The sequence below is a fragment of the Erinaceus europaeus genome, chromosome 8 (assembly GCF_950295315.1).
Source record: "Erinaceus europaeus chromosome 8, mEriEur2.1, whole genome shotgun sequence".
NCBI classification, from domain to species: domain Eukaryota; kingdom Metazoa; phylum Chordata; class Mammalia; order Eulipotyphla; family Erinaceidae; genus Erinaceus; species Erinaceus europaeus.
The window spans coordinates 11,859,046-11,878,212 of record NC_080169.1 but is presented as its reverse complement, the minus strand read 5'-3'; the positions used below and the strand labels follow the sequence as shown (position 1 = coordinate 11,878,212).

General features: G+C 52.2%; 1 protein-coding gene across 3 annotated transcripts in view; it reads right to left on the bottom strand.

Annotated features, from left to right (window-relative positions):
• Positions 1-250: 250 nt before the first annotated feature.
• The window catches only part of TSNARE1 (t-SNARE domain containing 1), a 130,645-nt gene continuing 111,728 nt past the window's right edge, over positions 251-19,167 (bottom strand). For 2 of the 3 annotated variants that reach the window (XM_060195914.1, XM_060195915.1), the window contains exons 10-11: positions 13,680-13,785; positions 251-390 (exon numbers count right to left, since the gene is read on the bottom strand). In XM_060195914.1, coding sequence (XP_060051897.1) covers positions 13,690-13,785 — 96 coding nt within the window. In that variant the 3' untranslated portion in view covers positions 251-390; positions 13,680-13,689. The remainder of the gene's footprint in view (positions 391-13,679; positions 13,786-19,167) is intronic. The other variant, XM_060195913.1, reaches the window with a different exon arrangement.

Here is a 19,167-nt window from a genome sequence, read left to right as displayed (position 1 = left end):
CTCTCATGCCTGTGGAAATAAATAAATCTCTTTGGAGAAAGAAAAGAAAGAAAAAAAAAGAAAGAAAGAAAGAAAGAAAGAAAGACAAGGAAAGGAAAGGAAAGGAAAGAAAGAAAAGGAAAGAAGAAAGGAGTCTCTCACACCTGGCCTCTGCTCCCCACCCCAGGCACTGGAAGCCCTTCCTGTCTCCAGAGCCACCAAAGCCAGAAAGATGCCTCCCAGGCCGACAGATAGGACAGGGCGTGCTGGCCAGTGGCGCAGTAGCATTTATTAGGCGGTTCAGCCCGGGGCTGGTGCAGGGCTGGCGGGTGGGCCAGCACGCAGGCGAGAGGCAGGCAGCAGCACAGCAGCACTTTCCTGGGTCCGAGCAGGCCAGGTGACAGCTTCAGCCTGCAAAACAACAGGTCCATCAGCTCCCAGCTGCAACTGGGACACAGGAGCAGAGTGGCAAGAAGTACACAGTGGTGTGGCCCAGGTGCCCTGACCTGGCTCTCCCTCATGCCCATGGTCTCCCAGGAAGGCAGGAGCTGGTGGGAGGTGAGGGTTCACCCTCATTCCCGCAAGGGTCTACTGGTCGGCCGTGATCATGAGGGATTGAGCCCATTAACTTGGCCACATCCACTTGTGACCTCACAGTTACCGTGCTGAACACTCACTCTGACCTGCGCCCCTATTCCTGCCTGCTGTCTCCTCACCAGAACATTGTCAGTTCTGTAATTCTCAACTGGGTGGTCTCTCTCTCCTATTCCAGTGCTCTCATTGCCACCACCTGCCTCCTGAATCCTGGCACCCACGCACTCCTCAGCAGCAGGGGATGGGCAGGAAGCCAGTCACATCTGAGGCACTAAGGCTGAAGGTGACAGGGACAAACTCATGCGTTGTCATGGTGGGGAGGGGTGGCAGTGTTGGGTGGGTAACACTAGTGTGGGCAACTGTGGCAATGGCCCTTCTTCCTAGGTAGTCGCTGGCCAGCCCCCTGCAGAGGCCCTAAGGAAGCGGGGCCTGCACCTGGGCCCCTTCCATGCAGAGAGCATGGCCATGGTCCCCTTGGCCACCCAGCTAGTCCACCAGGCCCCACCAGCAAGCAGAAGGAGCCCATGGAGGGTGCCACCCACACCTGCATAAATGTGAGTTGCACAAAAGGGCAAGTCTGACAGGACAGTGATGTCACAGGAAGAAGCTACATCATGCTCTCCAACTTCCCACCCCCCCCTAGAACAGACAGGGCCTCAGTTCCCCCTGGCCCCACCCCCAAAAAGCAACTTCTCCCCGTCCTCCCAGGCCAGGCTCCACTCAGTATCTATGTGCTCCCCTCCCCATACGCCAGCTGCTTCCCCAGACATTCTTGTCATCCTGCCCCCTACCTGTCATCTCCCAGGAGCCTCAGCACAGGAGGCCCCAACAGCAGCCCCTGATTGGTGAAATGGGGGCACCTCTCACCTGGCATCCTCAAGCTGGTTCAAAGCTCCAGGAATTCCCTGCCCCAGTCCTTCCCATAGGCACTAATGGGACTGAGATGGCAAAGACCCAGGCCTCCCCTTGGGGCTTGCACAGAGCCACTTCAGGCAGGAAGGGAGGTGGGGGCATCTGGGGCTGAGTCTCAGGAAGGGTCGGGGACAAGGAATGAAAGTGGGTACTCTTCCTCTTGGCCCCCATTCCTATCCCCAGAAGTGACCCCAGCCCAGCAGTAAACCAGCCATCCCAAGACCCCACTGTCAGCCTGACACTCCCTCCAGTGTGGCCCAGCCTCAGCCCATATGGCACTCAGACTCTGCTGACCAGGCCTTCCCAAGGAAGAGAAGGGAGGGTGTGGTCAGAACGGGGGAGGAGTCAGGGCTGGGGGGCCAGGATGGGCAGGGTCCAGGCTCTTCCTAAATGGCTGCACTGGAGGCACCAGGGGCTGGGGAGCAACCCAGGCTAGAAGTTCAAGGATGTGTGGATACAGTCCTTGGGGTGTGGGCTGGGAGGTTCAGGCCTTCTAGTCTTAATGTTGCCCTGTTGAGTCTGCTCTGCTCTCAGTTACAGTTTTTTTGTTTTTGTTTCTTTTTAGTTGTGCCTTTGGGATTATCACTAGGGCTTGGTGGCAGCAGTACAAATCCACTGCTCCTGGTGGCCATTTTTCCATTTTATTGGATAGGACAGAGAGTAATTGAGAGAGAGGGGAAAGAAAGAGAGAGAGCGAGAGCTGCAGACTTGTTTCAATGTCTGTGAAGTGCTCCCGTGCAGGTGGGGAGCCAGGGCCTCAAACCCAGATCCTTGAGCGGGTTTGTGTACTTTCCTTTATACTATGTGCACTTAACCAGGTGCGCCACGCTCGGCCCTGCTCAGCTAACACCTCTTCCTTTAGCTGACCCCCCCCATAGCAACCCCTCCCCTGTGACCCACCCAACACCCCATTTCTTTATTTATTCCCTTTTGTTGCCCTTGTTGTTTACTGTTGCTGTTATTATTGTTGTTGTTACTGCCGATGTCATTGTTGGATAGGACTGAGAGAAATGGAGAGAGGAGGGGAAGACAGAGAGGGGGAGAGAAGGATAGACACCTGTAGACCTGCTTCACTGTCTGTGAGGCGACTCCCCTGCAGGTGGGGAGCCGGGGGCTGGAACAGGGATCCTTATGCCGGTCCTTGCGCTTTGCGCCACCTGTGCTTAACCCACTGTACTACCGCCTGACTCCCCCAACACCCCATTTCTATCCCTGCCCCATGTTGTCCTTTATCTTTGGAGGCCATTCCCCCACAGCCAACTCCTCTCATCCAGGGCTCATCCCGGGAAAGCCACTGGGTCCTCTAACCATCCCCACATGTTTACAACTGCACCTCCAGGGTGGCATTATTCTCTTGGCATCTCTGTACCGCACTCTGGGCTGGACATCACAACCTCCCCGGTGAATAAAGTCAGGGGAGATGACAAGTGAGCCCCCAAAGAGAAACTACCTGAGGAGAGGTCCATGTGGTCTGTAGTCTAGGTAGAGAGTCACAAGCTGAATGGAACTGTCCCAGCCCAGGCCAATGGATTCAGTGAGGACTCCAGAGCTAGCACGGCCTGTAGCTGCTTGTGGTGCTGAAAAGACAAGGGTGCTGGGGGTACCTGGGAGCTAGGGAAGGCTGCTGAGGGTGGAACATCACAAATGCAGGTAACTGGACTGGGAGGTCTGGGGCAGAAGGAAACAGGGCACCTGCCACAGACAACTCAACAGCCCACCCAGGGTGGTGGGGGACCCTCTGACCTCTTGGTTTTTCCTCCCAAGTCCAGAAACATGATGTGCTCTCCCTAGTGGCTTCCAGGGCACAGATATGGTGAGAGGTTGAGAGCAGTTTGATCCCCCCTCACTCCTCCATGCTTGAGAGCTCATGGTGTCTGGATAGCACTGAGAACTGGCTGGGCATCCCCCTCTCCCTCTGCCCACAGGTGCTCAGCTCAGCTCCCTATTTCCACACCCTCTCATGCCACAGCCTTTACACTTAGCCCATGACTCTGTTTGGGGGCTTCCTGGATCCCATGGTCTTTGGCCCCCTTCCCACTATGCACCTACTCCTGACCAGTAAGGCAGTCACACTGGTCTCCTCCAGCAGAGAGTAACCCAGTCAGTGTAGAGGCTGCTCTCTCTGAACCTAGAGAAGTGTCTACCACCCCAGACAAATGAACAAACAAACAAAAAAACCCTATTCAAAGAAACATGGTGTTCATAGCAGCACCATTTGCAATAGAAAACTTGTGTTCATAGCAGCATCCTTCACAACAGATCAAACTTGGAGACAGATGAGTGACTAAGAAATCTGTGTTTATATACACAGAGAACTACTACTCAGCAGTTAAAAATGATAAGTCACCTCCTTCCCCTCATCTTGGATGGAACTTGATGAAACCATGTTAAGTGAGATAAGCTAAAAAGTGAAGGATGAACACCAGATGATCTCGCTCATAAGCGGAAGTGAAGAATCAAGAACAGAAAGAGGAAACACAAAACAGAGCATGAACTGGGTGTGATGTACTGGCCCAAAGCAAAGGGCTCCGTGTGGAGAAGAAGGGAAGGGGTCATGGCACGTGGTGATGAAAAAGGGCCTAAACCAAGGGTGGGAGTCTTTGGTGACATTTATCACAGGGAGAGGAGTAGTTGTATTCACCCATTTTTGTGAGCCATTAAACCCCCATCCCCATAAAATTCTCTGAGAAAGGAGGAAGGGTGGGTGGATGGAGGGACTGGTGGACTGATAAAGAGACAGAGTGATGGCTGAATGGGTGGGGCCTGAGAGTCATTTGGCCAAAGCCCGTATTCTGCCCTAAGCTAGTTATACATGTTCCTCAGGCTCTAGCCAGATTTTATTTGTTCCTTAAAGCGGACCTGTGGGGTGGGATTCCAGCTTGGAGCAGAAGCTGAGACTTAGTGACTGGGGTCTGATCTGCCCATGGATACTCAAACAGAAGAGGAAGTCAAGGAAAGTGAGGGAGGGGAAAAAAAAAAAGGAACTGATCCCTCCTATTCACAATACTACTATTACATACCACAGCACAGAGCTTGGGCTCCACCACCACGCCCCCCCCGCACCCCCCATGCTCCAACTAGAAGGGTCTGCAATCTATACCTTCCCAATGCTCCCTGTGCAGAGACTCCAGCTGCCATGGAGGGCTGGGGGAAGGGGCAATAAGTTGGGCTGGCCAGAGAAATACAGGAGGCTAGAGTGACTAACTGTCCCAAAGGGGAAAATGACCAGAGGACTCTGAACCCCAGTTCCACCAGGATCCAGAACTTTTGTGAATAGGAACCTTTGCTTTTGCACCATCACTGAGGGGGAAGAGATTCTGGAGAACAGTTGAGGAAGCCAGGTGTTGTTTCTCTTATCTGACAGAGAAGAGGACAAAGGAAGGACAACTATGGGATGGTTTCACCCATAAGTGAAATAGAGAGGAATGGAACACATGAACTTGAAAAAAAATTACATAGTCAACCCATAACTATGACCTTGGGAGACCTATGGTGGTTACTGTTGGAGGAGGGCTCAGGACTTTGATGGTGGGATAATGTGCAATTATGTCCCAATTATAGCCTTATAACACTATTAAATAATAAAAACATTAAACATTTGTTTAATGGTGTACTGCATCAAAATAAAGGACTCTGGGGTTGGGGGAAAGGTTCGGGTCCTGGAACATGATGGTTGAAGACCTAGGTGGGGAGTTGTTATGTGGAAAACTGAGAAATATTACACATGTACAAAATACTGCATTTTACTATCGACTGTAAACCATTAATTCCCCCCAATAAAGAAAAAAGTTAACTTTTTTTTTTGGAAAAAATGTCTCAAAAGTGAAGTATTTCCCAAATACTGTATGGGTCATACTTACACTAAAAGATATTTTGTTTTCTGTGTGAAATACTCATTGAACTGAATGTCTCTTTTGCTACTGCTTAATCTGGCAATTTGTGGCAAGACTATCCAATTGCTGTTCTGCCCTCTGCCCTCTGCCCCACTGACAGGGTCATGTCCCTGACTCTGACTCTCAGGGGTGAAACAGAAGAGGTGCCTTCTGGGCGCTGAACTGAAAGTCAGACGGCCAACTGGAGTCCAAGCGTGAGTCAGTGACCTGAGTGGCCCCCAGACATGGGGAGAGTACAGAACGGGGGGGGGGTGTGTGGGGGGGGCTACAGCACAGCTGACTCAGCACCAGCTGGTCATCCTGAGGGAGCCCCCTCCTTCTCTGTGCCACTGCCCAGCCCCTTCTCCGTCGTCATTAGAGCATCCCTTCGCTCTAGCCCATGCCCTCTCCTGCTCTCCTCTCCATCGACCACAGCACAGAGGCTGGTATGTCCTCACCTCCCACATGCAAAGAGCCTCATACTCAGTGACCCCTGGGAATTCTCACCTGGTCTTCACCTTCCTCTAAGGGAGTCTGATCTATGGACCTTTGCAACCTCGTCTTCAACTTTCTGCTGCAGTCAGACACAATTTGTATCTGTACTTGCTGGTTTCAGATAGGAAGCTGGGGGTGGTGGTAGCAGTTAAAGGCTAGCCCTGTAGACAAGATTGGGGTGGCCCAGAGTCACCTTGTGAGCAGTCAAGACAGTGTGACAGGGTTGTAACTCAGTAGATGACCAGAATCAAGGCTCAGAGTTTGACTAGAGACAGGTCCCCCTGTAAGCAGGCCATGCTCAGCCTCCTCCCTAGCACTGCCTTTGACTGACCGCGGCCACACAGCCCTGAGCTCCAGGGTTACAAGGCAATGACAGAAAGGCTTTCCTGAAGCACACAGAACACACAGAGCTGGGGCTGGGGACTGGGGAGACAGCATAACGGTTGTGCACAAAGACTTTCATGCCTGAGGCTCTGAGGTCACAGGCTCGATCCCAGCCCCACCATAAGCTAGACTTGAGCAGTGCTTTGTTATCTCTCTCCCTCTCCCTCTGCTATCTATAAACTACATCTCTATATCTCTTTCAATGAAAATAAGTAAATAATAAAAAAAAACTTTAAAGAACTGGGTCTGGCTTCTTAGAGTCCTGATGTAGGTGAGGGGTGCCCCTTCCTCACGTCACTGTCATGATTTCTCAGACGTGTCACTTTCTCTAGCTCTCCCCACCCCACTATATGACTCCGGTCAGCCCCTCTGATGACAAGGACCTTCAATGGCCAGAAAGACTGGAGCCCAGACCAGCACTTCTCCTGCACCCCCATCACCCTCCTCCACAGACAAGCCCTTAGCTGGGATGCTGACAGCGGCCCTCTTGGACCCAGGCCGGGTGAGGATCAGTTGTCCAGGGTGGGAGGATTCTGGTGCCTTCAGGGTTTGGGGGATGGGCAGAGAACCCAGGACAGCCACGTTCTGCTGCTCCTAGCTGGGGACACTCTCTGAATAGCATATTAGAAATTAATATTTAATTCTCTTCTGTGGATTTAGCTTAATTATTCAATTTATTATTGCAATTACTGAGAAGCACCCGGAAGCAAAACTGCTTTGCTTTGAGAGGGATAGAGAGAGAGAGAGAGAGAGAGAGTGTGTGTGTGTGTGTGTGTGTATGTGTGTGTGTGTGTGTGTGTGTATGTGTGTGTGTGTGTGTGTGTGTTTCCAGAATCTCTGATTCTCATCACACGAGTTTTGCAGTCTCTGCCCCCCTGGGAGCCCCCCGAAGCCTCTGCAGTGAAACCCTCTGTTCCTTGTCAGGCCTGGCTCAACCTGCTCCCTTCCACACATCTCCATTCTAGCCAGACCCCTGTCTGTGCTAAGGGGGTGCTGAAGGCAGAACCACATTCTTGTCTTATTCTGGAATCCAGTGCCTAGGAAGGGGGGGACAGAGGTCAGAAATCCACCCTGATTCCCTGAGGGGGCTCTGACTGGGCCCCTGCAGGTTAGCTCCCCACATGCTCAAGGTTGCACTGAGGGGAGGAACCAGCCCACATCACATTCTAATATCTAAGCTCTAGGGTTTCTTCCCAGTGGGATGGGTGGAAATGGCCTCCTGCCAGCTGGTAGGTGGGGACACGGTGACAAGGGAGACTAGATGACTTGACTGGCCCCTCCTCCCTGCAGCTAGAGGGCTGGAGGGAGGCTGTGTCTTCTCTTGGGCCTCAAGGAAGCCCTGCCGCCATCTGTCAACTAGCCTCCAACCCCCATCACTAATGTAGCCCTTGGTGACGTGTGGCCCGCTAGACAACTACCAGCTCAGAGCTATAGTCACAGCACTGTTTGGGGCTCATTCTCACTGCAGATGGGCAAATGGGTCCAGAGGCACTAGGGTGCTGGTGCCACCTTTCTAGGAACAGAGATAAGGTGAGTCTCCAGACATCTTAACATCCTTGCCTATGACTGGGACAAAGACCTGAAGGGTCGGGACTGGGGTCACCACCCCAGCCTGAGTTTTGGGAATTGGTGGGGGGCCAGGGAGACTGCAGACAGTCCCCTAGAAACACAGGCCCAATCATGTGACAAGGAGCATGAGCTTTCAAGGCTGGAGGGTGGGCAAGAGGAAGGAGCATTGATTCTGACTTGCTGGGTGGACCGAAGTCACCCAGCCAGTCATTCAAAAACCCCGCAACAAGGTCTAAGTGGCCGCAGGTCACAAAGCGAAAGAGGAGATCCATGCACAGCTCACCCAACCTAGTGTGGTTGGGAAGGGCCCCGAGGGTCCCTCTGGCCAGCAGAGTCTGGATGCCCCACCAGTGCCACTCCTGCTGGCCTCTGCAGTGGCGCTGACTGAGACCTGAAGTGGACCCATCTGCTCACCCACTCACTCCAGCCCAGCCCTAGGCACAGCACCCAGCCTAGTGCCTGCCCCCCAGGCACCCAGACTGCATGGGTTCAGTCCACAGACCCCACGTTAGGGCTGGTTCAACTCAGTTCTCCCTCTAGCTCCACTCCAACTCCCTCCATCACCCTTGTGGCCCGCCTCCACCTTACCCCAGTGCGGGGCACCCCCATATCCCTGCATCTCCCCGCCAGCCCCTCCCCAGTGCTGGCGCCCTCCCTCCATGCATCCATCAGCTCCTCCCCCGCTTCTCACACACAAGCTGCCTCTGCTCTGACTGCCAGCATTTTTAAGCTTCTATTTTTTCCCACCTTTTCCTGGAAAAGCGCCATTCCTACTGGCTAGCTCAGCCACCCTCTGCCCAGCTACTGGGGAGTGTGTGCGCATGCGTGCTGACTTGCATGGCAGGGAAAGGAAAGACAGGTGCATGCAGTTCAGGCTCTAAGCAGGTCAGGCAGGAGGGAAGCTGTCCCCAACAGATGTCTATGAAGACTTGGGTGGTCCCTCCCCTGGTGCTCTCCCTCCCCTGATGCCTCAGGGCTCTCTCTTGGCCAGGCCAACCACCTCTCAACACTCAGCCCTCACACTCTCAGAGAGCAGCCCCACCTCCCCCATTCTGCTCCTGACAACTCAGCACCTTGGGCTGCACCCTGTCCGCTGAAGCTGCTCCCTGGCTCTGCTCACCCCACAGTCACAGGGTAAAGAGTAGTAGACAAAGGGCTACAGGGAGGTTCTGAAGGCAGCAGGGCCCTGGGAACATCAGAGTGAAGGGCAACATTAGTCTCTGTTCCACAAATGAGCAGATGCCTGGTAAGGGGATAACACTGTTCACTGTGACAATGACAAGGGTGGGAATGGACAGCTGCAGTCCTCACTTGGGCACTGCAGGTACTCTTACACCTCCATGCACAGAAGAGACTGAGGCTCAAGGGGGGGACCCATGTCAATGTGAGGGGGCCACATCTTCAGTCACAGGGGCTCTGGGCCAGGTTCTGTGGGACCTATAGGGATGGGTCTTCCTTGGAGAGGGATCCATGGATAAGCTCCCCCACCCCCAGTGTTGCCACAGGACACTCAGCACCTCAGGGAAGGGCCCCATGAGTCACCGAAACCCAGGCGATCAGTGCTCCAGCCTCCTCCAGCTCAGCAGAGAGAAGCTTCCTGGTGCATTTCCCTAAACAGACCACCTGGCAAACCTCGCTGGGAACTCCACAGAGTGTGGCCCATCTGATCGACCCAGTGTCACGTGCATCCTGTGCTCCAGGCCATGGAACCTGAGTGGCCACGTGCCCTCTCCCAGAGGTTCCTCAACTCAAGGACTGATATGAGGGTTTAATCCAGAGAACTGAACAAACAGAGCCCAGCCCCCTCCAAGCACACAGAGGGCCCCACGGTGGCAGCAAATTACAGCATGGGAAGCCCAAGCTCCCTCGCTCCAAATGGGATGACCCACAAAAGTGTGACCCTCCTATGCCTCCGACCTCTGAGCAAGTGTCCATGCATCTGTCTTCTGGAGAAGGGACATGCCAGCCATGTCCCCAGCAGGGAAGAGGGAAGATGAATGAGCCCTCTCTTGTACAAGTGCCTACTAAGTGCTTCTTAAATGAGGGATACACTAGGGACCACCACTGTCTCCTGTCTTTCTGGGGGACACTCCCAAGTTCCTCATTCAAATCTCAGACACCTGTACCCCCAGGAATGAGTCACAAGCAATGATACTGAAGTCTGTGCCCCTGGCGCGTGCGCGCGCACACACACACACACACACACACACACACACACACACGCAGACTATACACCTGCGTGCAGACACAGAGATGTTCATGAGAGACATGGACAAGACCCACATACATAAAGATACACACCCCCTCCACAGTCACACACAAGCACACGCACACAAAGGCACATGCACACGTGCGACACGTCTTCACACGGACACAGGCTCGCACAATGTGTGGCAGTGAAGGCGGGGAAAGATCCCCACCTCCAGCTCCCCAGACAGAAATCAATGGCCTCAGGTCGATATCACATGGCTTTCAGAAAACATTAAAAATAAGCTTTGCAAAGAATCTCCCTTTAGCCCTTTACAGTGTGTGTGTGTGTGTGTGTGTGTGTGTGTGTGTGTGTGTGTGTGTGTACATGCTGGTGGAAAGCACACCACTGATTGCTGCTTGGATCTTATCATCACCTATTAATTGGGGCCCAGCCCTGTGACTCTAGCAGAAGAAAAGCACGTGTGGCTGGATGGACACCCTACAGAGATCCTACCCCATTCCCTCTCTACCACCCTCTCTGCCCTCTCTGCCCTCCCTGCCTCCCTGGAAATGAAGCTTGAAAAAGCAGGTGTTCAGGATTATGTCCTGGGGCAGGAGGCCTCCAGGGTCCCAGGGTTTATCTTCTACAAGGTTTCACCTGCTTCTTTCTCCCTCTGGTGGGGGCAAGTGGGGGCAAAGACATCAGATAAGCCTTCTCTGGAGGCCAGTCTGCCCGTCTGTATGACCTCCTGTGACTATGTCACCTGCTGGGCGTACACCGGCCCCCTCCCACCAACCTGAGGACTCATACTGTCACCACCGGAGCTCTGCCTCACTATTACCACAACAGTGTCTGGCCAATCAGGATCAGGCAATGGCTGTGCCACTTTCAGTCCCCAAACCTGTATCCACAAGAACAGGCATCCCTGCCAAGTAACCAGCCTGCATATTTCTGGGAACAGCCTCACGTTTCTGGACAGGAAATGGGGGAGTATCAAGTAGGAGCAGGGTCTGAGACCAAGGACGAGAATTAAGCAGGGTCAGTGTGGGAGTGTCCTACTGTGTGGCCACAGACGGCTGTAAGGATGGAGGCAGCCCATCCTGCCCACTGACCCAGTCTAGATGCTTACCGTTGCCCTCCCCTCCAGCCCCCACTCTGACCCCTGACTCTGGCTAGCCATTAGATTGGCTGTAAACTGAAGCCTGGGACTCAGGGAACAGAAAAGCTAAGATTAGTAGTATTCCTTCCACTCCAGAGACTTCTGGATGTGTCCTCCCTCTGTGGCCACCTATTTGGTGACAGCAATCGCCAACAAGTTAAGTGTCCGTCGTTGTGTCCCCTATGTCTCTCTGATCCCTGAGAAATGGACTTGTAGCCCCTGCTACCTCAGAGGAGCTGAATTCATGTATGGCAGCAGCTGTGGGAGCTGGCAGGGACTCTTGGCATGGCCTAGATGGTCAGTGGAGCCTGTGGCCCCTTGGGTTTTTTGGGGGGAAGGCACAGCCTCTACAACATATATGGGGGGGAGCATGTGAACCCAGTGTTGGTATCATGGGTTCCTTTCAAATCAGCAAGCCTGGGCTCCTCACTCCCAAACTGCTTTTCTCTGCAGAAATAATAACCCCCTGCATCTGAATAGAACTTTCCTTCCTCAAAGTGCTGTTTATATTTAGCCATCAGTCTCCTTTGTCCTCAGAGCAACTCAACCATGCAGAGAGAGGGTGGCACCCCAGCCCAATTCCTCTACAGAAGACTGGGTCCAGAGAGATGGGCCTACCAGAGTTAGGGGAGCCTCTCATAAACTGGGTCTCCTGACTAGACAGTTCTGCATGTGTCTGCCCTATCACCCCTATCCCAGCCTGGCAAACACAGAGAAAATGGCACCAGTGCCATGTGTCCCTGTATAAGTGAGAGGGAAGGCAGGTCACAGAGATAAGGTTCTGCTCCAGGCCCCAACACCAGAGCTCGTTCCTCTAGTTCAAGTGCATCGGCTTTGGAGTGCTGGTAGGAAGGGCTGGAGAAACAAACTCACTAACTCTGAAGCCAGGCTGGTGTGTCCCCCACTGGAAAAGGCTAGGTGACACTAGCTCCACAGACAGGAATGCTTTAGGAGCTTGACAGAGCAGTGGTCAGTCCTGCACAGGGATGCCACCTGGGCAAAGCCACTAAACTCTACCTGAGACAGGACCTCTAGCGGGCATCTGAGGCCTTGGCTTCCCCTCTCCTCCGTTTCCATATTTCTCCTGGAACATAGAGGCTCCAGTTCTCAGGCTCCCCGCCACCCCCTCTCTCCTTGAAGCCAGAGAGTCCTCTTAAGCACAGATGCTCCTGTGTGTGCCCCTGGGCTGGAAGTCGGCCTCTGAGAGGGTCCCCTGCTCCTTGTTCCCTGAATCCCTGCTCAGGAGGGCGTCCTGATCGAGCAAATACCATCAGGTGCAGCATCTGCCTGAGCCTCTGGGAGCTCCTCGCTTCTCCTCTGGCCCCAGTCGGACACTCAGAGAGTACAGCCTGTTTGGGGCCGGGTGGTGGCGCACCCGGTTAAGCGCACATATTACCAAGAGCAAGGACCCAGGTTCGAATCCCAGCTCCTCAGCTACAGGAGCACTTCAAGAGCCATGAAGCAGGTCAGCAGGTGTCTGTCTTTCTCTCCCTCTCTCTGTGTCCCCTCCTCTCTCCATTTCTGTCTTCCCAGTAAAAATGAAAAAAACGGTGTTCAAGAGCAGTGCCGGCACCAAACCCCAGCAATAACCCTGGAGACAAAATAGATAGATAGACAGACAGACAGACAGACAAACAGACAAACACAGCCTGCCAACATCTGCACCCTCAGGAGTTAAACCACTTCCAGATTCAGGAAACTTGACATACTGAGTGCCCACTGTGGGGCTCAGGGCTGAGTTTGAGATGATTTGGAGCACAGCACACAGACCTCCAGAGACACCTGCTTAGCGCACTAAGCCTGGTGCTTCCCAGGCCTCCCTCCTTTAACACACACACACACATGCACACGCACACGCACACACACACACTTCAGCTCCTGCCCAGAACCCCAGACCAAACACATCTCAAAGTCCATCCTTCCCCACTGGTGGGAGCTGGTGAGGGTGTCATATGAATTCCTCCACTGGGGCCTCTCTGCCCAGCACTGATGGACCCACTGAACAACCCAGCAAACACTGCTTACTCATGTCCCAAGAGAACTGACAGTCTTGACTCTCGGGCAGTCAGTGTTTACTGAGGAGAGACTCACAGTGGCATGTTCCCATGGCTCTGAGTTCCAGGACAACAGGGTCACCAGAGCCCAGTTCCTGCCTGACAGACTGGGGCAGGTGAAAGGATGGGTGGAGGGTGGATAGAGGGATGGACAAATGGATGGATGGGTGGATAGATGGATGAGTGGGTGGATGGATGGATGGATGCTGTATAAATTGGTGACTAGATGGACAGAAAGACAACAGGTAGATGGATGGGCAAAGACTGACTTTATCCATCACCTCTATATTCAGTGAGTTAGATAACAAATCGATGTGTTTATACATTATGTCTATGCATGTATAGATAGATGGACTAATGAATGGATGGATGATTGCGGGGTGATGGACTGAGCACATGAGTGATGAAGAGAGAATGAATGAACAGATGAATGATAAAGGTGAATGGAGGAGGGGTGGAGGGGTACTTACATAGCTGGCATCATTTTCGAATAGATGTGGCAATGATGAGAATAATGACTATCAGGATGGTGATTCCAGCTGACAAGAAGTAGCACTTGATCTTGCGTCTCTGGAGCTGGGAGAGAGAGAAAGAGGGAGAGGGAGAGAGAGAGAGAAGAAAGGGAGAGGGAGAGAGAGGGAGAGGGAGAGGGAGAGAGAGGGAGGGAGGGAGAGAGAGAGGGAGAGAAAGGGAGGAAGGGAGAGAGAGGGAGAGAGGGAGGGAGGGAGGGAGGGAGTAAGGGAGAGAGGGAGGGAGGGAGGGAGTAAGGGAGAAAGAGAGGGAGGGAGAGAAAGAGAGGGGGAGGGAGGGAAAGAAAGGGAGGGAGGGAGAGAAAGAGAGGGGGAGAGAGGGAGGGAGAGAGAGAGGGAGAGGGAGGGAGAGAGAGGGAGGGAGAGAAAGAGAGACAGAGGGAGGGAGAAAGAGAGGGGAAGGGAGGGAGAGAAAGAGAGAGAGAGGGAGGGAGGGAGAAAGGGGAAGGGAGGGAGGGAGGGAGAGAAAGAGAGAGGGGGGAGGGAGGGAGGGAGAGAGAGGGAGGAAGGGAAAGAAAGAGGGGGGAGGGAGGGAGGGAGGGAGAGAGAGAGAGGATGAGCACGTAGTAGGCTGTACCCACCTAGACAGGGCCCAGACAGTACCTATCCCTTGTGCCAGCATGTGTGTTCATGGAGTACTTGCCCTGGGCTGGCCCTGGGGTCAGACCCAAAGTGAAGGAGGTAGGAGAGTCACTAAAGTTGCCTCAGCCCAGAGGCAGCAGGCCTGGGTGAGATTCTGGTGTGGCTCTCTCTAGCTGGGAGATCTTAGTCGCTGTCCTTCTTGGGTCCCTGGATACTTCTGTAAGCAAAGCGTGATGCCACAGACTCTAGGGGCACCTCTGAATGATGTAATCAGGATGATGCATAGGTATGCAGGGTCTGGGAGACACCAGACATGTAGACCTCAACAGATGTTCTCATTATCTCTGCACATCCTGGTGGTTATTATTAATTTAACAAATTCTGGGTCCTGCCATCAAAGAAATCATGACACACAGATCTATGCTGGGGGATTCCTCAGGGAGGGGTTGAGAGGCTTTGTAAAAAAAAAAAAAAAAAAAGCGATGGGTTATCTAGTTGATGAGGGATAGTATGAGGAGACGAAGCAAGGGGGGAATCAGGTGAAGGAGCCTAACGTAATCTGTGGAGTCCCTGAGTGGGGCTGGGCATCAGAAAGAGGAAAGAGTGTGGAGGGTCAGGTCTGTGGAACGTGAGGGAGGGAAGCAATGTTTTTAAGAGCTACAGTGGAGAGGCCATTCAAGAAGCAAATGAAAAGATGGCTAGAGCGAGAAGAGATAGGGAGATTTATCAGGAGAAGACTGGCCCATGAAAAGCTTGAAAAAATCATGTTGAGTGAAATAAGTCAGAAACAGAAGGATGAATAGGGGATGATCTCACTCTCAGGCAGAAGTTGAAAAACAAGATCAGAAGAGAAAACACAAGTAGAACCTGAACTGGAATTGGCGTATCGCACCAAAGTAAAAGACTCTGGGGTGGGTTGGGGGGGGTGGAGAATACAGGTCCGGAAAGGATGACAGAGGACCTAGTGGGGGTTGTATTGTTATATGGAAAACTGAGAAATGTTATGCATGTACAAACTATTGTATTTACTGTCTAATGTAAAACATTAATTCCCCAATAAAGAAATTTTAAAAAATTTTTATGTCGTCGTTGTTAGATAGGACAGAGAGAAGTGGAAAGAGAGGAGGGAAAGACAGAGAAGGGGAGAGAAAGATAGACACTTGCAGACCTGCTTCACCACTTGTGAGGGCTCGAACTGGGATCCTTACACTGATATCAATAACAACAACAGTAATAACTACAACAACAATAAAAAAAAAACAAGGGCAACAAAAGGGAAAATAAATTTAAAAAAAAAAGAATTTTGGTCCCTACTCACAGAGGAATAAACAATAGGGAAGCTTTCAATGGACAGGATGGGATATGAAGTTCTGATGATAGGAAATGTGTTACTGGACAATCTTGTTGATCATTATTAAATCACTAACAAAAATACTAGGATCACAGAACCAGTGGTACTGGTGGTGCAAGGGGAGTGAGTAGAAGAGTCCAGGGGTGCCTCCCCCCTCCCCCGGCCTGTCATCTAGTTATATGAATGCTGGGGATTTTAACTTATCCATCTACCCATCTAGCCAGTCAATCCACCCACCCACCCATCCATCCATCCATCCACTCATTCATCCACTTTCTCAAGGTCGTTAGAGTGAGAGTTGGGAGTGGAGCACCACAGCTCCGCCTTGGGGAAACAAAGCGATTGTCGATCGAGGAGAAGGCAGAGCAACCATGAAGAAAATGGGGCTACACATGGATTTCAGGGGGCTGGGATCCACCAGAGTTTGAGGGGTGTATCTGGATTCATGGACACTGGGTGGGTGACCAACCCTCAGTCCCTTCAAGCTCAGAATGCCCCCAAGTGACTCCTGCTTGAAGGACTTTCACACACCAGCCTGAGCGGGTGAGTGTCACCCTGTTTTTTAATGCAGGCTCAGAGAAAGGCTGAGGAAAGGCCCTCTGCCAAGGGTTTCACAGATGCCGTATCTTTGCGTCTTTCTTGTTTTCCCCCTACAAGGCTGTTGTCACCTTCCAGCTGTGTGTGGGAGGGGCCCAGGAAATGCAGACTGAATCAAACACAGCCCTCACAGAGCAAGCGCACAGCTAGGATGGGTATACAGTTGGAAACTGTATACAGGCTACCGTGTGTGAGAAGACTAGGGGTCAGGTGGGAGAGGCTTCCGAGCCAACAGCACTTTAGGACCAAGGAGAGTGGCAGGGCTCTGTGCTGGAGCCTGCCTGGTGCAAGCCCCCACCAACTTCTATCCTAACAGTCTGGACAGCCACATTTTTTTGCCACCAAGAGGTGGGTCCTTTCAATACTGGGTCTGCAGAGGAGATGAAGGGGTGTCCCCAAAGCTACCAGTCTATGACTACAGATCCAGGATTTGAGCCTAGTACCCAGTAGCAGAGTCTGCATTTCAGCACTCCAAGCTCTCAGGGCCAGATGTGCCCAGAAGTGTTCTCACAATCACTGCGCGCGCGCACACACACACACACACACACACACACACACACACACGGTCCCTAAACAAAGATTGATGAACCTTCTGAGCATATCCCTGGGTACCTAGGGGGTGTAGCACAGTAGTGGAGATCAGGCAGGTAAGCTTTTGAGCCTGCCCTTACCTCACTGCCCAAGTGTGACCTCCTGGAGCGTGTCAGTGGCCTCCTGGGTGTCACTCTGCATCCCTGCCATGGCTCTACCACTCACAGGAGAGCAGGGTTGCAGCCCCAGCCACCTGGGCCTAGATCAACCTGTCAGGATGCTGAGGTTGGCCTCGGGTTAAGAGTCAGAAGCATCAACTTCATGCGTCACTTCAGACTGTGTCCAGAGACGTCAGGTGTGGATTGTCAACCCTTCAGCCTCATTACTCAGGTGAGACCTTTCCTTTCATAGGATTCTCTAATTCCATTCCAGGTGGTTCACTTCCTAACAAAGTCCCAAATCCTAGATACAGACCAGGTCCCATGAGATAGGGCATATGTTCACATGTATCCATAAAGTAGGGTAAAAGATACATCTGAAAGCAAAAGTGCACAATAGTCTGCAGTGAGTCAGTATATGCAGCAAGAAAGACCTAAAAAGACACCATAAAGTTCCTAATCTACTTAGTGTCTACTTAGACTTAGATACCCTCCTCACCTACTTCCTATTACATGTCCCTCACTCACTCCAAAGCTAACCTTATCAAAGCAAGGACTGCAAAAGCTGAATAAGGGCAAGAGACTGGCATACTTTTAAGCATGACTCTTTAGTCGCTGTCACGCCACCCCATCAGGTGGGGCCCTAGTCAGGGAGTCCTGAGATTCCCAAACAGACATGGACCTAGACCTCGAATAAATCCCTCTCACCATTGTTACTGGCCATGTCTATCAGGAACAACATAATAGACCCCTTTGTGGGCCCCCAGAGGACCTTTTCTCAACGTGGATCAACAACAGTAGAGAACGTTCCATCCTCCAAAGGGAGGCTGGACAACATACTCTATGCTACATCTGAGGAAGATGGCTCCTGATATTGGGGCAGCTTGGAACGTTCCTACTCATGACCACAGAATGTGAGCTCAGATCTACAGGGATACAGAGGTCACATAGGCTCCTAAGCTGAATAGGGCCCCAGAGCAGATCAAATTGATGGGGTTTACAGTCAACAGTATTTATACACCTTTCCATATTTTGGAGCTTCTCTCTTCCCTGATCCAGCTTTCTGGTCCTTTTTCCAGCCAGGACATCATCTCCCCAGACAATAACTTAGATCCACCTGCATATCAGATGTCAGGCTCAGGAAAAAAAAAAAAAACTAGTATAGTCATGGGCTCTTTGGAATATAACTAAAATAGGCCCACTAACTAAATACAAAATGAAGAACCCCCAACTCTTCATTTGCACTATTCCAGCCTTGAGGTTCATGGTTAGTCAACAATTTATTTGGCTTTATATGTTAACTCTTTTTTCAGCCACCAGGTTCCAGATGTAAACATGATGCCAACCAGACTTCCCTGGACAGATAGCCCACGAACATGTCCTGGAACCCCGCTTCCACAGAACCCCATCCCACTATGGAAAGAGAGAGACAGGCTGGGAGTATGTCAACTCCCATGTTCAGCAGGGGAGCAGTTACAGAAGCCAGACCTTCCACTTTCGGTACCCCATAGTGATCCTGGGTCCATACTCCCAGAAGGATAAAGAATAGGGAAGCTATCAGAGGAGGGGATAGGATATGGAGTTCTGGTGGTGGTGGGAATTGTGTGGAGTTGTACTCCCCTTATTCCTATGTTTTTTGTCAGTATTTCCTTTTTATAAATAAAAATTAAAAAAAAAGAGTCACAGAGGCACTGTCCAGATGAGCCCCCTCATCCATATTTGCCTATATTTCCCCCACCCTCAAATGAAACACGAGGAAGGTGGAAGCCACACAGGAGCACTGAGTGGAGGATGAGCCCCCTGGAGAAGCAACCTTCCCAGCCTTCTCCCAAGCTGCACCACCAAGCAGCCCCTTCGTCCTTCCTGTCTAGTTCCCCAGCAAATGGCCCAGGGGCCTCTGAGCTGACTTCAAGGGGAAGAAGAGGTTGGGGGCTGGCAAGCAGGGCCCAGGGGCTGCCAGATGCTCAAGCCGGGACATATGGCAGGGGTGGAGGCAAGCCTTTGATGAGGCCTAGTGCAGCCCAGCCCAGGTCCCCTCTCATGCCAGGCAGAACCCACCAGCCACCGCTGCTTAAACCCCAACACAAGCAGTCCTGACCCCAGTGAGAGGGTTGGGGTTGCACTCGCTTGGGGTGTCCTTTTAGCTCTGCCCCAGCAACTATAGGGGGTCAGTCAGCTGGAAGGATGCACTTGCTCCAAATGCTCCGAG